At 30.3% G+C, this 14,965-nt stretch overlaps 1 protein-coding gene and 1 long non-coding RNA gene across 3 annotated transcripts in view; one reads left to right on the forward strand and one right to left on the reverse strand.

The window, feature by feature from the left end:
• LOC130891153 (cAMP-dependent protein kinase type II regulatory subunit) overlaps positions 1–9,561 on the reverse strand; it is a 51,257-nt gene extending 41,696 nt beyond the window's left edge. Inside the window, exon 1 of one of the 2 annotated variants that reach the window (XM_057795737.1) lies at positions 8,549–9,561. In XM_057795737.1, coding sequence (XP_057651720.1) covers positions 8,549–8,786 — 238 coding nt within the window. In that variant the 5' untranslated portion in view covers positions 8,787–9,561. Of the gene's footprint in view, positions 1–677; positions 776–8,548 lie in introns of those variants that run through there. The other variant, XM_057795738.1, reaches the window with a different exon arrangement.
• Positions 9,562–9,697: 136 nt separating this feature from the next.
• Positions 9,698–12,851, forward strand: LOC130891154 (uncharacterized). The gene is made up of 3 exons (XR_009058857.1): positions 9,698–11,314; positions 11,489–11,672; positions 12,585–12,851. It is a non-coding gene; the product is annotated as an uncharacterized LOC130891154 (long non-coding RNA).
• Positions 12,852–14,965: the final 2,114 nt, after the last annotated feature.

Raw genomic sequence — 14,965 nt, forward strand, 5'->3', positions numbered from 1 at the left:
TTGAAATATTGAGATGTCCTATGTAAGCAGCACATGTCTTACAAGGTAAATACTTTATACACAATATTACCTCTTTTGTATATATATATATATATATATATATATATATATATATATATATATATATATATATATATATGCAAGCAATGAAACGAAACGAAGTATTTGCCAGCTACATTATGAGCGATTTCTTGTTGGGAATGTGACAATGACCCAAGTAAACTAACTTTAATATATTTTCCCAGCTTTCGAATACTTATGTACTATTCATCCGGAACTGAAATTGCCAAACCATTAAAATTTCCCATTCCGAACTAAAAACTAAACTAAAGTTTTCTGCCTTATTTGCAGAAATGTATGAGAAACGTCACTTTGGGTAACTAGCTATACGAAACAGACGGACTGAGCTTTATGAAAACTTTAAACGCTAAAAAATCAACAAATTTTATTTCACACTGATCAAGAAGGAATGAAATAAACTGGATAATTACCCATTTGCGTTATGCAATTCGTATAATAGTGAATTTGACAGCAAAAGTGTGCATTTATTTTGAAATCTTAAACTTGACAAATCTCGTTAGATATAAGGTTTTATCCTTCTAAGAATACAGAGAATAAAAATTTGAGATATATTTATATTTTTTACAAGCAATACCAAGCACACAACCTACACTTACCCAATAACGTTTTCGACATTTTCTATAGGTACTATTATGAGCGATATATAAAAAATACTACATTTTATGTAAACATAATTTTTATTATATAAACCATTGGCTAGAATTTTGGCAAATATTTGATGAAGATTTGTCGGGAAACTGGATCGATTCCAAATCAGAAAAGTACGAATTATTTATAAATTAGATATAAATTATTTGTCAGTGTTTTTACATTGATCAAAATAATGATACACACCCTTAAATGGAAACTCAATTTCATCCCAGATCATAGACCAGTAAATGATACAATTAACTTCCACAGAAACCAGAAATCATACCCTCATATTACTATTCAGTGAAAGTTATAAATACATATAAACCATTATTGACAAACTCAAAACACTATCACCTATCACTACATTAACACTCAGAAATTAGTAAAAATATTACCAACGGGTTCAGAAATTCCAACTTTATTATCAAATCTTTATCTGTTCAAAGACTAACAAGAAAAAATGTAGTAAATATTTTCCAATTGTCCTAGCAGTTCAAACCTATTTCATTACTCGACTAGCACTATATTTTAACTAAATATTGTCTAGTCGACTCTGGAACACGGTAAGCAGACAATTGATGATTGGGAGAAGATAGCAGCTGCCGACACTCAAGATAATTAAAGAAGACAAAATAAGAGGATTAGAAATAAATAAAAGAAAGACCAAATGTATAGTATACATAAGAGGAAAAATAAATGAAACCACCATAAAAAGAGGAAAAACAGTTTTGAAAAAGTAATTAGGCACCATATTAAATGAAAGAAATGACAGATCAGAAGAGATTAAGGACAGCATGCAATCTAGAGATATAATAGATTTATAAGAGATACGAACTTAAGTACCAAAACCAAGTTGAAAATTCACTAAGCAGTGGTTAGTCCGGTTACCGCCTGCTGGGGAGAAACTACAAGTATCACAAACAAAGCAGAAAATCTCAAAATATTCGAAATGAGAATACTAAGAATAATATTATAGCCAAGTGATCCAGTGAAGAGGGGGATAGAACCACGAAAAAGACTAAGTCTTTTGGCCCAAGCTTCCAATCACTAGAAGAGTTTCAGATTATAATAGTGTATTAATCAGATCTGGATGTTACTCATAAGATGACAATCGAGAGTTGTATGGAAATGAAGAGGAAAGTCTTGTTAGCTATTGCCAATTAGTATGGTAGCGGGTATGTAGCCTTTGACAGAATCGGCTGGAAGAGGCTACTCATGGTTACTGGATGCTCCAACATGCTCTGTGGAACGCTTGGAGGCAGTACCCTGATTTTGTGACATTCTTGGATCGGTGGCGAAGTTAGAGATTGTAGCGAGGACCAAGTTACGAATGAGTATGAAAGTATAGATACTTCCTTACATAATAGATGATGGGGTAATATTGGATATAATTAAAAATATAAATCTGAACATCGATTCTCGGAGGTGGCATCTCATTAGGCCCAAGTAAAACCGTAAGTGACCAGAATATAGTCCTCACCGTTGACGACGAGTCGCTTGACAAACTGAGGGAATAAGAGAGAAGTATTATATTTAGATTGGAGCACTAAAATTGAGGCTTTCTAATGAACCCAAAATTAGCACATCAATAGCAATTGCTGGTGATGCCAAGGAATGAACTAATTGCATATTGCTTCTGACTACATGTCATCTGATGAGGACCAGCCAAGCTACAGAGAAAGCTACCATAACGTCTAGTGGAAAAGAAGTGACATAGACGGGAGAGTTAAGTAAATTATGAATTTTATGGTAAATACTAGCTTAATCATTTGCAATAGGGAGGATACACCCAGCTTTGTAAATAAGATTAGCGATACGGTCATAGATATTACACTGCCCACCTAATTGAAAAATTGAAAAATAAAAAATTGGTATTCTCAGAAAATACTTTTTTGGATCACAAGAGAATACTCCAGAAAATGAATAGATAAACCCAGACAGAGAAATTTTCGGGAAACTCTCTACCAGCCCAAAAAACCGATCACAAAAACATATAACATATCTACATAAATGACTCAACACCAATATAGGTATTCAAAGGAACTGAGCATACAGAAGTCGTAAAAATTGAAGGTAATATCCTCCAAGCGGAAATTTACGCAATTGTGAAAGGTTCCAATGCTGGTGGATCCAACAGAAACACAACAAGGCACCCTCAAAAACAAAAGCATCAACAATAAAAATAAAATCGAAGGTGGTAATGGCTATCTCGAAGCTCTCTCCTGGATCCGTGACACTAAAGAAGTCTCAGCTGGACACTATGAACTGGAAAAGGGAACTCTCAAGCAGATAGGCTTGCAAAAAGTAGGACTAAGATATCGGATGCCGAAAAAACAGTTTCAATGCTACTCTCAATAGAATTGTTATTGAGATATCCAGAATGACTGATCTAATGATCAATGAAGACACTAAATCCAGAACACCATTGGAGTGATCACTGGACATTGTATTGTTTGTGCAAAATTCCAGAGATGGGAAGTGACAACTATTGCAGAGAGTACAACGGAGAAGAAGAGACGATCGACCATCTGTTTTGCAAGTGCCTTTTCTTCAGAATTAGAAATAGAAAAAGTGCAAAGCTTCATTCTGAATTGGAATTGTTAAAAAATAAACAATAAAAGTGAAAAAGAGGGAAACGTGTTTAGGTAATAAAGAACCCAAGGACCCAAGGGTCTCCGCGTGATTCACGACAAATCTAGGTCGAGGTTACCAACCTAACCCAATTTAGCTTATAGTATACAAAGGGGAATTAGCTACTTAATAAATTCATTACTGTTAAAATTGGTGTACCACAAGGAACAGTACTTATTCTAATATCTTTTAATGTGTACATTAAACCCACTTAATTTTAAGATAAGATCGTGCTGATGATGTTAATAATATTTAATGAACACAGTTAATAAATTCCTAGACTATTTTGAACTGTCTCTAACTGTTACTAAAAAACTTAATAGGTACATCAATTATACCCTCACAGATGTGAATCTGCTGTTTTAGTGGTATTTGTATTCATAAAACAATTGTTCATTTTCTAAATACCATTATTCATTATCATAGAAATTTTATTGTAATTCTGACAATGAATATTTAAATAGATTGTTTAATAGTTATCACATCGACTAGCTGTAACTTTCACTCAAATCTTATCTTCCAATTCTCAATATTCTATAATAACATATATTTTTTTTGTACAAATTGCTTTTCTTCCTCAATTCTTACTGTAATAAATTGTAAATAAAGAGTAACGACATGGAAATATTGATATTGCCTGAAGTAAGTTATCATTAACATAATTTATTTGCAGCTTAGTCTTGCAATATTGACAGTTGTCAGTAGGCTTAATCACAAACCTAATTGAATAATTATTTATTATTTTCAAATCAACCCCAACATTAGGCATTCAATATGTTGTGAAAAGTTAATAGAATATGAAAATGAAATGAGAGAGTGTGATACATGATTTGATCGTTTTCCGAATTAACATATATACATATTCAATAATAAATATCCAAATAGAGAGCCACCTATAAAATCCAGTATTTCCAAGATATAAAAAAAGCAATTTGCAAACATTAAAAAGCGTTTGCATGTAAGTTTAGCCTACAATCACAATATCAGTCAACAATCAGTAATATATTACATAAGAAGGTATAAATGGCACCCTTATAAAATAAAATTAATTCAAGAATTAAACGGGGATTACCCATACCATAGATTGGAATTTTGTTAGTAGATTGGTGTAACCTAAATGCATATTTTGTTAGGGATCTAGTCTTTAATATAAGGACACATTTTTTCTAAATGGCACCCTTAATAGAAAAAGTTGATTATGGGAGCCCATTCCGAGCTCCCTTAAAAGGGTTAAGAAAAAATAGTTTTGGATTGTTTATATACCAGTTTTATTATATATTTTGTTAATTCTTTGATCAATATTTATAGAGAAAAAATATTGAAAAATCGAAAATTTTGTAGGTAGTTTAAACATTTCACTAAGGTCACCATATCACGTGACGTTATAGGTATAAAATAAAAACTAAACATATGATACAAAGTAAATACGACAGTTATTCTAAAACAAGACTTATTATTAAACTTTGATTAATCTGAAAAATGGTATATAAATCGTGTTTTGTGCCAGGATGTAAAAATACCATGACTAAAACACCTGATAAAGTTTTTTTATGATGCCAAGGAATTTGAATATACAAAAAAAATGATTTGAAAGTGTTGGTCGTTTTGACGATCCTGTGAGATATAATTATTTTTGTCAGGATCATTTTAATGTAAGTAAGATTGAAATTTAACTTATTTTAATATTTTTATAGTAATTAAGTTTATTATACTTTCAATTTTAAACGTGATTATGTAATAATGTAAAAACTTAACCTACAAAAGGTTCATTTATTTTATTCTTATATATGTATAGAAAAATGTTTTATGTATACATAACTAATAAATAAAAAATATATTATAACAGCACGCGCTACGTTGCCCACAACGATAATCATGCAAACAACTGCTCAATGTTTTCATTAGACCTATGACGTCACAACGGAAAATCAATGAGAATTTTTTTCTTATGTAGTTAAAAATTTGAAATTTTTGCGATTTTCAATCAAGTATTCAGATATTTTTTTCACTTTTCATTAAATATTTTATTTCTGACATTATTTCATATCAAGAACGCATAAATTGAACAAAAAAAATAAATACTTTTTAAAAAATATGCAAGTATCCTATTGGTAATTTAATTATCTATATAAACAGCAATATTGAGTCAGCAAATAATACTAGAATAAATCTATTTCCAAATGACAAATTTTCCAAATAAAAAATATAGTACCATCAACACTGTGTTACCCCTCATTATGATGTAAACATTTGTAATACTTAAATATAATATTTCCAAATTATTGGATTAAGAGAAAAGGGTTTATTGAATGGACAGCCTGGTTATCAAACCTTAATCAAATAGTTTTCTGAGATTATTTGAAGCCAAATGTATATGTCAATCGACACAATAATATTCGGGAGTAGGATTTATGTGGAAATAAATATTTTCATCTAATACGCTTGCAAAAATTCCATTAAAGATTGACTTATTGTCAAGAAATAGAAGGGTTTCAATTTGAACACCTCATTTATTTTCTTTTCTAGTTATTACCGTTTTTCTGTGATTAAAAAATTGAGTGTCTTTTGAAACTATTTTCCTTATTCCTTTATCCTATTGGATAAAGTCATCACTGCTATGGTTGTTCACAATAAAAGCAAAACTGAATTTACTCTTTGACATGTCCCGGAATTTTTTGCCTATATGTTCCCTAATGATGATAATTTTGGGTGTCAAACCTAGTCCCATTGTATGAAGCTTAAGCTGAGCTATTCTTAAGATATGGAATTCTGGAGAGATAACATAAAACCATTAAAAACAAGCAAAAAAATATTTTCAAAAAATACTTTACAATATAAAAAAATTTCAATAGTATAAATTTCTCACTCCTGTCTTCTTTTTCACAGTTTTTAATATTCCATTAAATTGTTTTATATATATTTTTATATTGAACCAAAAAAAGTTATTCAACTACCTTTTCAAAAAACTTACATACCTATTTTATGTATTAAACCCCTATTTAACAATTTGGAAAACTTTATGTTTTATAAACAATCAATCAGGCACTAATTTAACGGAAGAAGGTAACTGGAGGAGCTCGATCTGGTTGGAAGTGAATGAGATCTTGGAAAGTCATGTCACCAGCCACATCAATTTGATTTTTCAAACTAGTTATTAGTGGCTCTTTTATTCCTTAATGCAAATTTAAGTAGAGATCAGTTAAATTTTTCTCAATAAATGAATGGTCACAATTTTGCTTGCAGTAAAGCAAATATTAAGCAAAATATTCTGGTTTTCAATCATAAAAGCTGTAATTGTTTCACAAAATTCAATCTTTCTCTTGAAATTGTCATCAAAATAAACATTTTATACAAGTGAAATTTTTGAGTACTTTTCTTATTGGTCCATGATACATTCCTACTTGGGGTGTCACACACAATGTTTTCCTTTTAGCTCTAGCTACCCACAGAACCAGTTTTATATAACTCCGGCATATACTTATGATTTAAATGACAATCTGAGTAAGTTTCACTAAACATTGTTGATGTTCTTTTTGCGCATCTTCTGCATATCCGATAAATAGGAATAATTTGACTTGGTTCAAATGTCGACAACATTCAAAAAATCAATCAATGTTCAACTTGCAAAAATACAATTTAAAATACAATTTCGCCAATTCTAATTTATTTAAATAATATCATAGTGTTTTTAACACCTGAATAAGTTTTCACCAGATTTTGTTAACTGCTAAAAAAGGTCAAGTATGTGGTATTTTTGAAACGAAAGTTAAATGACTTTTAGAATCAGTCAATGAACCTTCCCCTTTGAAATTTGTTGACAAACAACATAGTTGGACCATAATATATTACATTTTCAAGTTTTGCACTAGTGTAATGAAAACAGTAGCTTAATTGTCAATTATATTTATTTATAAATTAATCAAGAATTGAAAATGAATTATTTAATCCCGGAAATTGAAAATTTAGTGATTATAGGATTAATGCCTAAAAAAGTTTAAAAGCTTACACTAAACCTATGCCTATTATAAGGTTCATGTCACAAGAAAATTGTTGACAATCTTGCTCACAAAAAGGTTCTTTTAGCTTATAAAAAAACAATCGATCATCAAAAAGTCCTCAAGTCTACAAAGTTACAACTCAATGTTACAAGGCACATTGTTGACATAAGTAAGTTTAGTCACCTGGTTTCTTTTTTATTATAAAAGATTATCACTAAAAAATTATAACTTAAAAAATAATAAAAAGTTTTTATAAGAGAGTGAGAATGAAAAATATATGCTGTTAAAAGATAAGAAAAAATATAAGAAGAGCACCAGACACCTAATAGTTATAAAAAAAACAATATAATGGGTTGCCTGTAACTATTATTCATTTACCAAATTTCAAATTCAAATGGTTCAATTTTGTTGTTTCACATAACTTCTGTACATTTATACCTAATATACCAAAAAATGTTAATACTTGGTAGGCACCGCAATGAAATCAACCTCATTAGGAAAGTTAAAGCAAAATGTTGAAAAACAATTTCTTTTATATCAATCTGAGTACATTAGATTACTAATATAATTATACATGATTACATAAACATTAGTGGCATATGTGTGGGTTTGTAGACTTAACAAAAACAAATTTTTGTTAAAGAATAATCAAGTTTGTAAAACATATATTCGTATCACACTTAACAATTGTTCCTTGGAAAAAACATAATTTGATGAATTTTACTGTAATCATCAGCAACAGCATCATTTATTTTAGTACCAAAGATCATAAATGTAATAGTTCTTTTTCATAATAGTAATTTACTTCAATATAAATTTACTTTGATATAAATGGATTCAAAGGCAGACTTTTTCAGTTTTGGATTATAAAAATTGCTAATGGCGATGATGTTAGGGATTTGATTTTATAGGGATAGGTTTGTAGATATATCGATATTGAAAAAATAAGACACAATATTTAATTATGAAGATATTTTGCAATAAAATCCCAGTACTATTGAATCACAGAGTGGGTACATAATAAATAAAACCAAAAATCTTTCTTTAGAATAAACAATAGAATAGAATAAAGTAAATAAAAAATCTATTCAGTTAAGTCCAGAATAGTTATTTAAATGTTAAAAGATTTTCAATTTATTTCAAATGAAATTATACAGTAGAAGTACTAAATGAACTAATTAAATAGAGAATATTTTGAAACTTACCTTCATCTTTGGACATAACAGATTCATCAGGGGATAGAAGCTCATCTTCTTGAGTGGGTGCAGTTTCTTCATATACTCTGGCTGTAGTTCTAGCTTCACGTAGCCTTGTGAAATACTCTGCAGCATAAGATATTACATCTCCAGGTTGTTCCAATAAGTAACTTATTGTGAATTCTAGAAGAACTTCTCGCAATTCGTCTGGAACGTGTATACGAGGTCCTGCGTGCCCGCGACTCATGTCTAATATCTCGTTTACAACAGGTTAATTTAAAATTTGTTTGCTCTAAATTTGTCCAATTATCACGATGGTATTATTAATTTCAAATATTTACAAAAACAATATAAATATACCTACAGTAATTAAAGTATAAACACAATACTGCAATGAGTGTGAAATTTAATACTTTATCCCGAATAACCTAAGCGTAATTCTTCATGTTTAATATATACTTCAAGAGCTTACTGTCAAATTTATTAGCACCATTCACTTGTTTAATCGCACAGACAATATCGACACGAATGTAAAGAAATTAACCCCCAGCTAGCACTTCACAAAAATGGAGCTTTTCGAAGTTACCTTATTCGAACTAGTCCTAATAAACGATTTTAATTCTTTATTACCAATCTGTGAATTATTGTAGTTTATTTTATCATTTCGTTTAGAAGTAACTAGTAAAGATCACCCGACAAGTACTCAAATACCACATTCAATCAATGATTAATGATCGACTGACACCGCACGAACTCGGAGCCTGACAAAATTTAATTTAATTGATAAAACTTCAAAATGCTCCTCCCGTTTTTAGTCTAGTCAATAAATGAAATTTTCGTTCTACCTGCCTCCTACCTTGATTTGGATTGGTTGGCGTATTGTGGATGACAGAAATGATACGTCACATATTGTAATTACCCAATCATAATTATTATAATTACTGAGCTGCATCGATGAAAGCACTTATTGTATAAAATGTTAGATCATTTTACTCTAGTTCAAAAACTAGATGTAGTGAGGAACTATGAACTATAAAGTAAATATTTATGCTTTATATAATTTGAAATTACTTAATCAGGTCAAATTAACAATAGGCGGAGGTGTTATTTTAGAAAATAGAATTGAATGCTTTCATCAATTTTCTGCATAGAAGGTTGGTGATTGAAAGGGCATTTCGTAGTTCGTATGTAATATTGTTGATAAGATATATACATATTTTTCTAAAATCAACTAACAATAAAAGCGTTCTAAGGAGTGGATATATGTGGTAAAACACATTGAATTTATAAATATATTCTGCTAATACAAAATTATCCAGTTTTGTTTTACTATTTCCATTAAAGAATATAAATCATTAAAAGGGATTTCGTAAACTAGGATTGGGTTAACCCGATCATGATATGAATGTTCGGAAACTAACCCACATTGTTCGGAAACTGACCGAGTTAATCGTACATTGTGATATGATACTTTATACCCTGATAGACAGTGGAAAGATCCTGGCAGAATAATTTGTACAGCCTAAAAATACTACATCCTCCAAAATCGTGCTCTCTGAAAACGTATAGATACTAAGCTTTTGAATAAATAAAAGGTTAATTGCGTTATTTGAATTTGTACCATCTAAATATGTCTAATTCTCTATTTGCATTCCGTTAAAATGATTTTTGTGGGCGGATCAGCTGCTCCAATTGTCTTTCATCTTCAATTTTAAAAAAAATATTTGCTTTGTTCTCATTTGTACTACCTTTTTTTGCCCAGAGGTGAGGTGGAAGCTAATGCCTTCCTCACAACGGGCGGGTGCAAATGCTATGAGTTTGTGTGGGACTCTTACCTACTAAATCACCCTCCTCAATCCTTGGGAGTGTCGTACGCCGGGAGGACAACAAATTGTCATTGCATCAGCGTACAACACTTAATCCTTTGGATTTTTGAGCTGTTTCTTAGCTTCACTCCTCTCCACCAGTCCGTCAAGACGGCACAAGAAAAGAGAAAGTTACTGAGCCACTCCATCAACTTCAAGGTCTTACAGCTCCCAGGAGTGGTCATTTGTACTACCTAAAAATTAAAATCAACTAATTTGAACCTTTAGGTAAAGTGAAGAAAACATATAAGTAACGCGCGATCTAAAATATTATAATCCTAACTGAAAAAAATTAGATTACAATGAAAAAACCTTTGACCTAATTTTCATTTGTACTACCTGAATTTTTTTTATTTGCACCCTTAAGAATACACAGAAAAGTATTTTGCTAGGATAGACCACTAAACATACCCTAAGATATGGTGTGTTCTGTGGGATAGACGGAGAAGGATATTTAAATAAGTAGTCTAAGAGTTTTATGTGGTTGATTTGATCTATGGTTCGACTCGTTTCGTATTCTGTTATTCTGCATTCAATTTTCAGTACATTTTTGGCAGGGTCTGTGTACTGGAATAGGAGAATCTCAGGACGATTTTCAACACCATTTCTGTTACTGGCTCACATCTAAAAGCTTACTTTTTGGTGTTTTATTTTTGAATGTTTGTCAATATGGATTCTGAAACTAAGTTGCAATCATGTATCGAGAAATAACCAAGATTATTGAATTAACAACATCCATCTTGCAAACGTGTATAAAATCTTTACAAAGGTGTTTAATATTATTTATTTATTAGCTATTTGCATTTTTGTGCATTTAAAAGTTATTATTTGTTGCGAATTGTTCTGTCGTGTTTACTTAGTCAATATGAGTAAACGAGTAAAGGCCTGCTGAGTACCAGGATGCGATAAGGTGAGAGTAATATTTACTATTTATCAACATAAAAATATTTAAATTGAAATCAAGTTCATATCTATACGAGAATAACTCTTTTCTTCCTAACTTCATTAATTTGTATTTAGGAAATCATTTTGTTGAATGGTTAAATATGTTGAATGATTTTATCCTTATTTCACTTTTTTATAGACATTCCATTCCTGCGAATGAAGAAGTTTGCAGAATTTGGTTGCAAAGAATAAATAACCCCAAGTTAATGCGTGCAGATACAGTATTATCATCACATAGAATATGTGATAATCATTTTGAACCAATTTGTAGAAACCCCAATGGCAGGTTAAAAACCTTTCACTGCCAACTCTACAATTACATAGTAAGTACTTATTTATTGTGACAATAAACCTCTTATGAATCCCAGCAAAAAGTTATGCAGAGGAAAAGAATATAATTGCCATTGTTGTTTGTAGGTTACGAAAAAGGTAAAAATGATATAGATACTTGGCTCAATGCACTGCCAATTTTAAATTCATTTCATTTTATAGACCCATCAAAAAAGAGTGGTAGATGTATAACACCATCAATTAAGAAACTACCATTCACCATTAAAGGATTTGTGTGCATTTGGCAAAAGTTGAGGCAGGAAGGATTCAAATATTTGAGTGCCAGAAACTTAAATCAAGATGCCATTGAAAATTTCTTTGGCATGGTAAGAAGTCATGGCATTAGGAGTATGAATCCTTCATGTGCTGCGTTTGTTTCATTCACAAAGTCTTTAATTGTAAATAATTTCATGTCTAAACATTCACCAGGATTTAATTGTGAAGATGACTTTTCAAAGGGGGCATTGGATACTTTTAAAAATTTCCTCAGTGAAACACCTATTAAACATATAACTCCAATAGTCAATGTCCCAATTTATAAACCATTCAATAGAAGCTCAAAATATACAGTATTAGATCTTGTCGCTCCTTATGTAGCAGGTTCAGTAGCGAAGAAATTATATAAAAGTCCCAAATGCCACTTGTGTAAAAATATAATATTGTCAAACGAATTGATTAAGGAAAATTCATTAATATATTCTAAGGAACATAAAAAAATGTTTTATGTGCGCCTTCAGCAAAATTCTGTGATATTTTTAAAAGTTTTTCATTTCATTAGGCATAAAAAAACAAATATTTCCTTTGGATGATTTGACAGACATTTTCTCAATATTTTGTTCAGATCATAAGGATTATGTAAATATGTTTGTAAATATTAGTTTTAACATATGCATCTTTCATTACAGGTATTATTACTAAAATTTTGAGGGGCAAAGATCAAAAATATAAAGACTATGATGTTGTGATGAATATGACATATGTTAAATATAGTGAAAGTAGCAAGGAAGACAATGGTCATACATTGTATGTACCATGTACAAACAGAAACATTTTTTAAATATTCCAATATCTCACTGTTAACAGTCCTAAGCCTGCTAAAGTGTGAAGGAAAATCTTTTGTTTGTGGATGTAGTTATAAAATGTCAAAAACAAAATAAAAATTATAATAATCATCCTGTGTTTCAATATTCCATCTACCTATATCTTATATAAACTATTTAATTGTGAAATTTAGATGGTTAGGTTGTCGCATAAATTGTAAATGAAATCAAAATATTTTACAAAATACCTCATTTAAACAGCATTTTAATATAAGGTATTTATATTTTTTTGTAAACAACAATATTTGAAATGTTAGCAAAATGAAGGTATTTTGCATAATACTTTTGTTTCATTCACAATTTGATGCGACAACTAGCTTCGAGCATTTAAAATTACTCGAGTTATTTTCCGCGAAATTGCGAATCAATTTTCAAATATCCCGCACAAGTCATTTACTCTATTCATCTATAAATCTATAGATTCACTCTTAAAACCAATGAATATCATTTATTTAACTGTTACCACTTTTGAATGTTTTGTTATAAACAACACAAAGCTGAATAAAACAGTCGTTGCTCTCTCTGTGCGAGAAACTATAGCTCATTTTTTACCGTTGGCAATAAAAAATATTAACAAAAATCTTAATTTATAACAGAAAGTATCCATGAAAAATTTGAACCATTGTGGTTTTTATCAAAATTTAATTGACATTGACAACTTGCAAAATTATAGGTACATTCCACTAAGCGTTCATGGCGCCTGAAATACTCTTTTGGGCGTTCCACATAGCGACTGCGATCATTGTGGTCGCAGCAAGAACGTCATGATTAACGTTCATGACGACACTTGTCAAGAGGTGGGTCAAAGTGAGCGTTGAAAGAATTAGCGGAATTTTCAACACTCAAGCAAACCAAGCAGATTGCAACCATGAGAATTTATCACATTTGATGCGGTATGGGATATTATAAGTACTTTTGAAGCATTCTTGTGACGCACCACCAAATATTTTACTATAATCGCAGAAAACATCTTGATTTTACTTTAATGTAAATCAGTTAACTAATCCACTAAAAAATTCAATAACTTACAAATTATAACATAATCTCTTTAACCTTTCCCTTTATTTGCTCTGTTTTGCCTGGGATGGGAAAGATCATGTTTGTGAACGTAATTGTCGTGAGTTCTTAATGGAATGCACCTTTTATTGATTAAGAGATCATCTACAACATGAATATTAAAATAGAAATTTGTTTTAACCACAATATTTTTTTTTGTTTTAGTTCGCTGGAGGCTGATTAAATTGTAACATTTGTTTATTTAAAAACTTAGTCTAATGGTAAAAAATGCACTTTAATCTCTCGTGCCGACAGTGGGACGATTTTTTTAAATGTTTTGATTTTAATCTATTTTTTTCTGTAAGAATTATAATTTTTTAGACTACATGTTAGGTACTTATATGTTTTCTCCAATTTACCTAAGGGTGCAAATTAGTTGATGATAATTTTTGGGTAGTGTAAATGAAAACAATTCAAATCATGTGAGATTTTTTAAAAATTGTACTAATTTTATGCTAGCATGAGGATTGGAGCAGCTGATCCTCCCTTAAAAAATAATTTTTTTTCTATAATGGGGAAAAAGTTTCATATTTTATCTTTGTTGACAGGTAACAAAATATCACTTGTTATGTTGTTCCCCGGGAAAAAATTCTCAAAGAAACTTTAGATCGTCCCACATTTTTTGAATTTATTGTTGGACCGTTTTTATTTTCATTATTAAATTTCCTTGCCAACTCCTTTCTATTTTTTTCCCATTTTCCTTCTAAGTTACTGTATCCCTTTCTTTGTATTTATTCAAAAGGTTAACCAAAAGCACTACCTATACAAGAAATTGCATGATTTTTTTCGTTCTTTAAAATTTAAAATATATAAATAAAAGCTTTAGTATCATGTTTTAAATTTAAAATTTCCACCTAAAATTGAATGCGTTGTTCGGAAATTGTAATCAAAATCTGGTTCTGGGTTAGGATTCTCATCTGATACGTGATCTACAGCAAGTGTGTAGGTATTCTATAAAGCTTTCATCTTGGTATGGAGGATGGATAGAAGGAGAACAATTTCTATATATCAAAAGTATCCATGAAAATGCATTAAATAAGGATGGTGCCACATTAGCACCTGGGTAAATTTTAAAGGAAGCGCCAAATATTATTAGTGAGAAAATACGAAATAAAATCACTTTAGGTGCA

The sequence above is a fragment of the Diorhabda carinulata genome, chromosome 3, assembly GCF_026250575.1.
Source record: "Diorhabda carinulata isolate Delta chromosome 3, icDioCari1.1, whole genome shotgun sequence".
In the NCBI taxonomy this organism is placed as follows: domain Eukaryota; kingdom Metazoa; phylum Arthropoda; class Insecta; order Coleoptera; family Chrysomelidae; genus Diorhabda; species Diorhabda carinulata.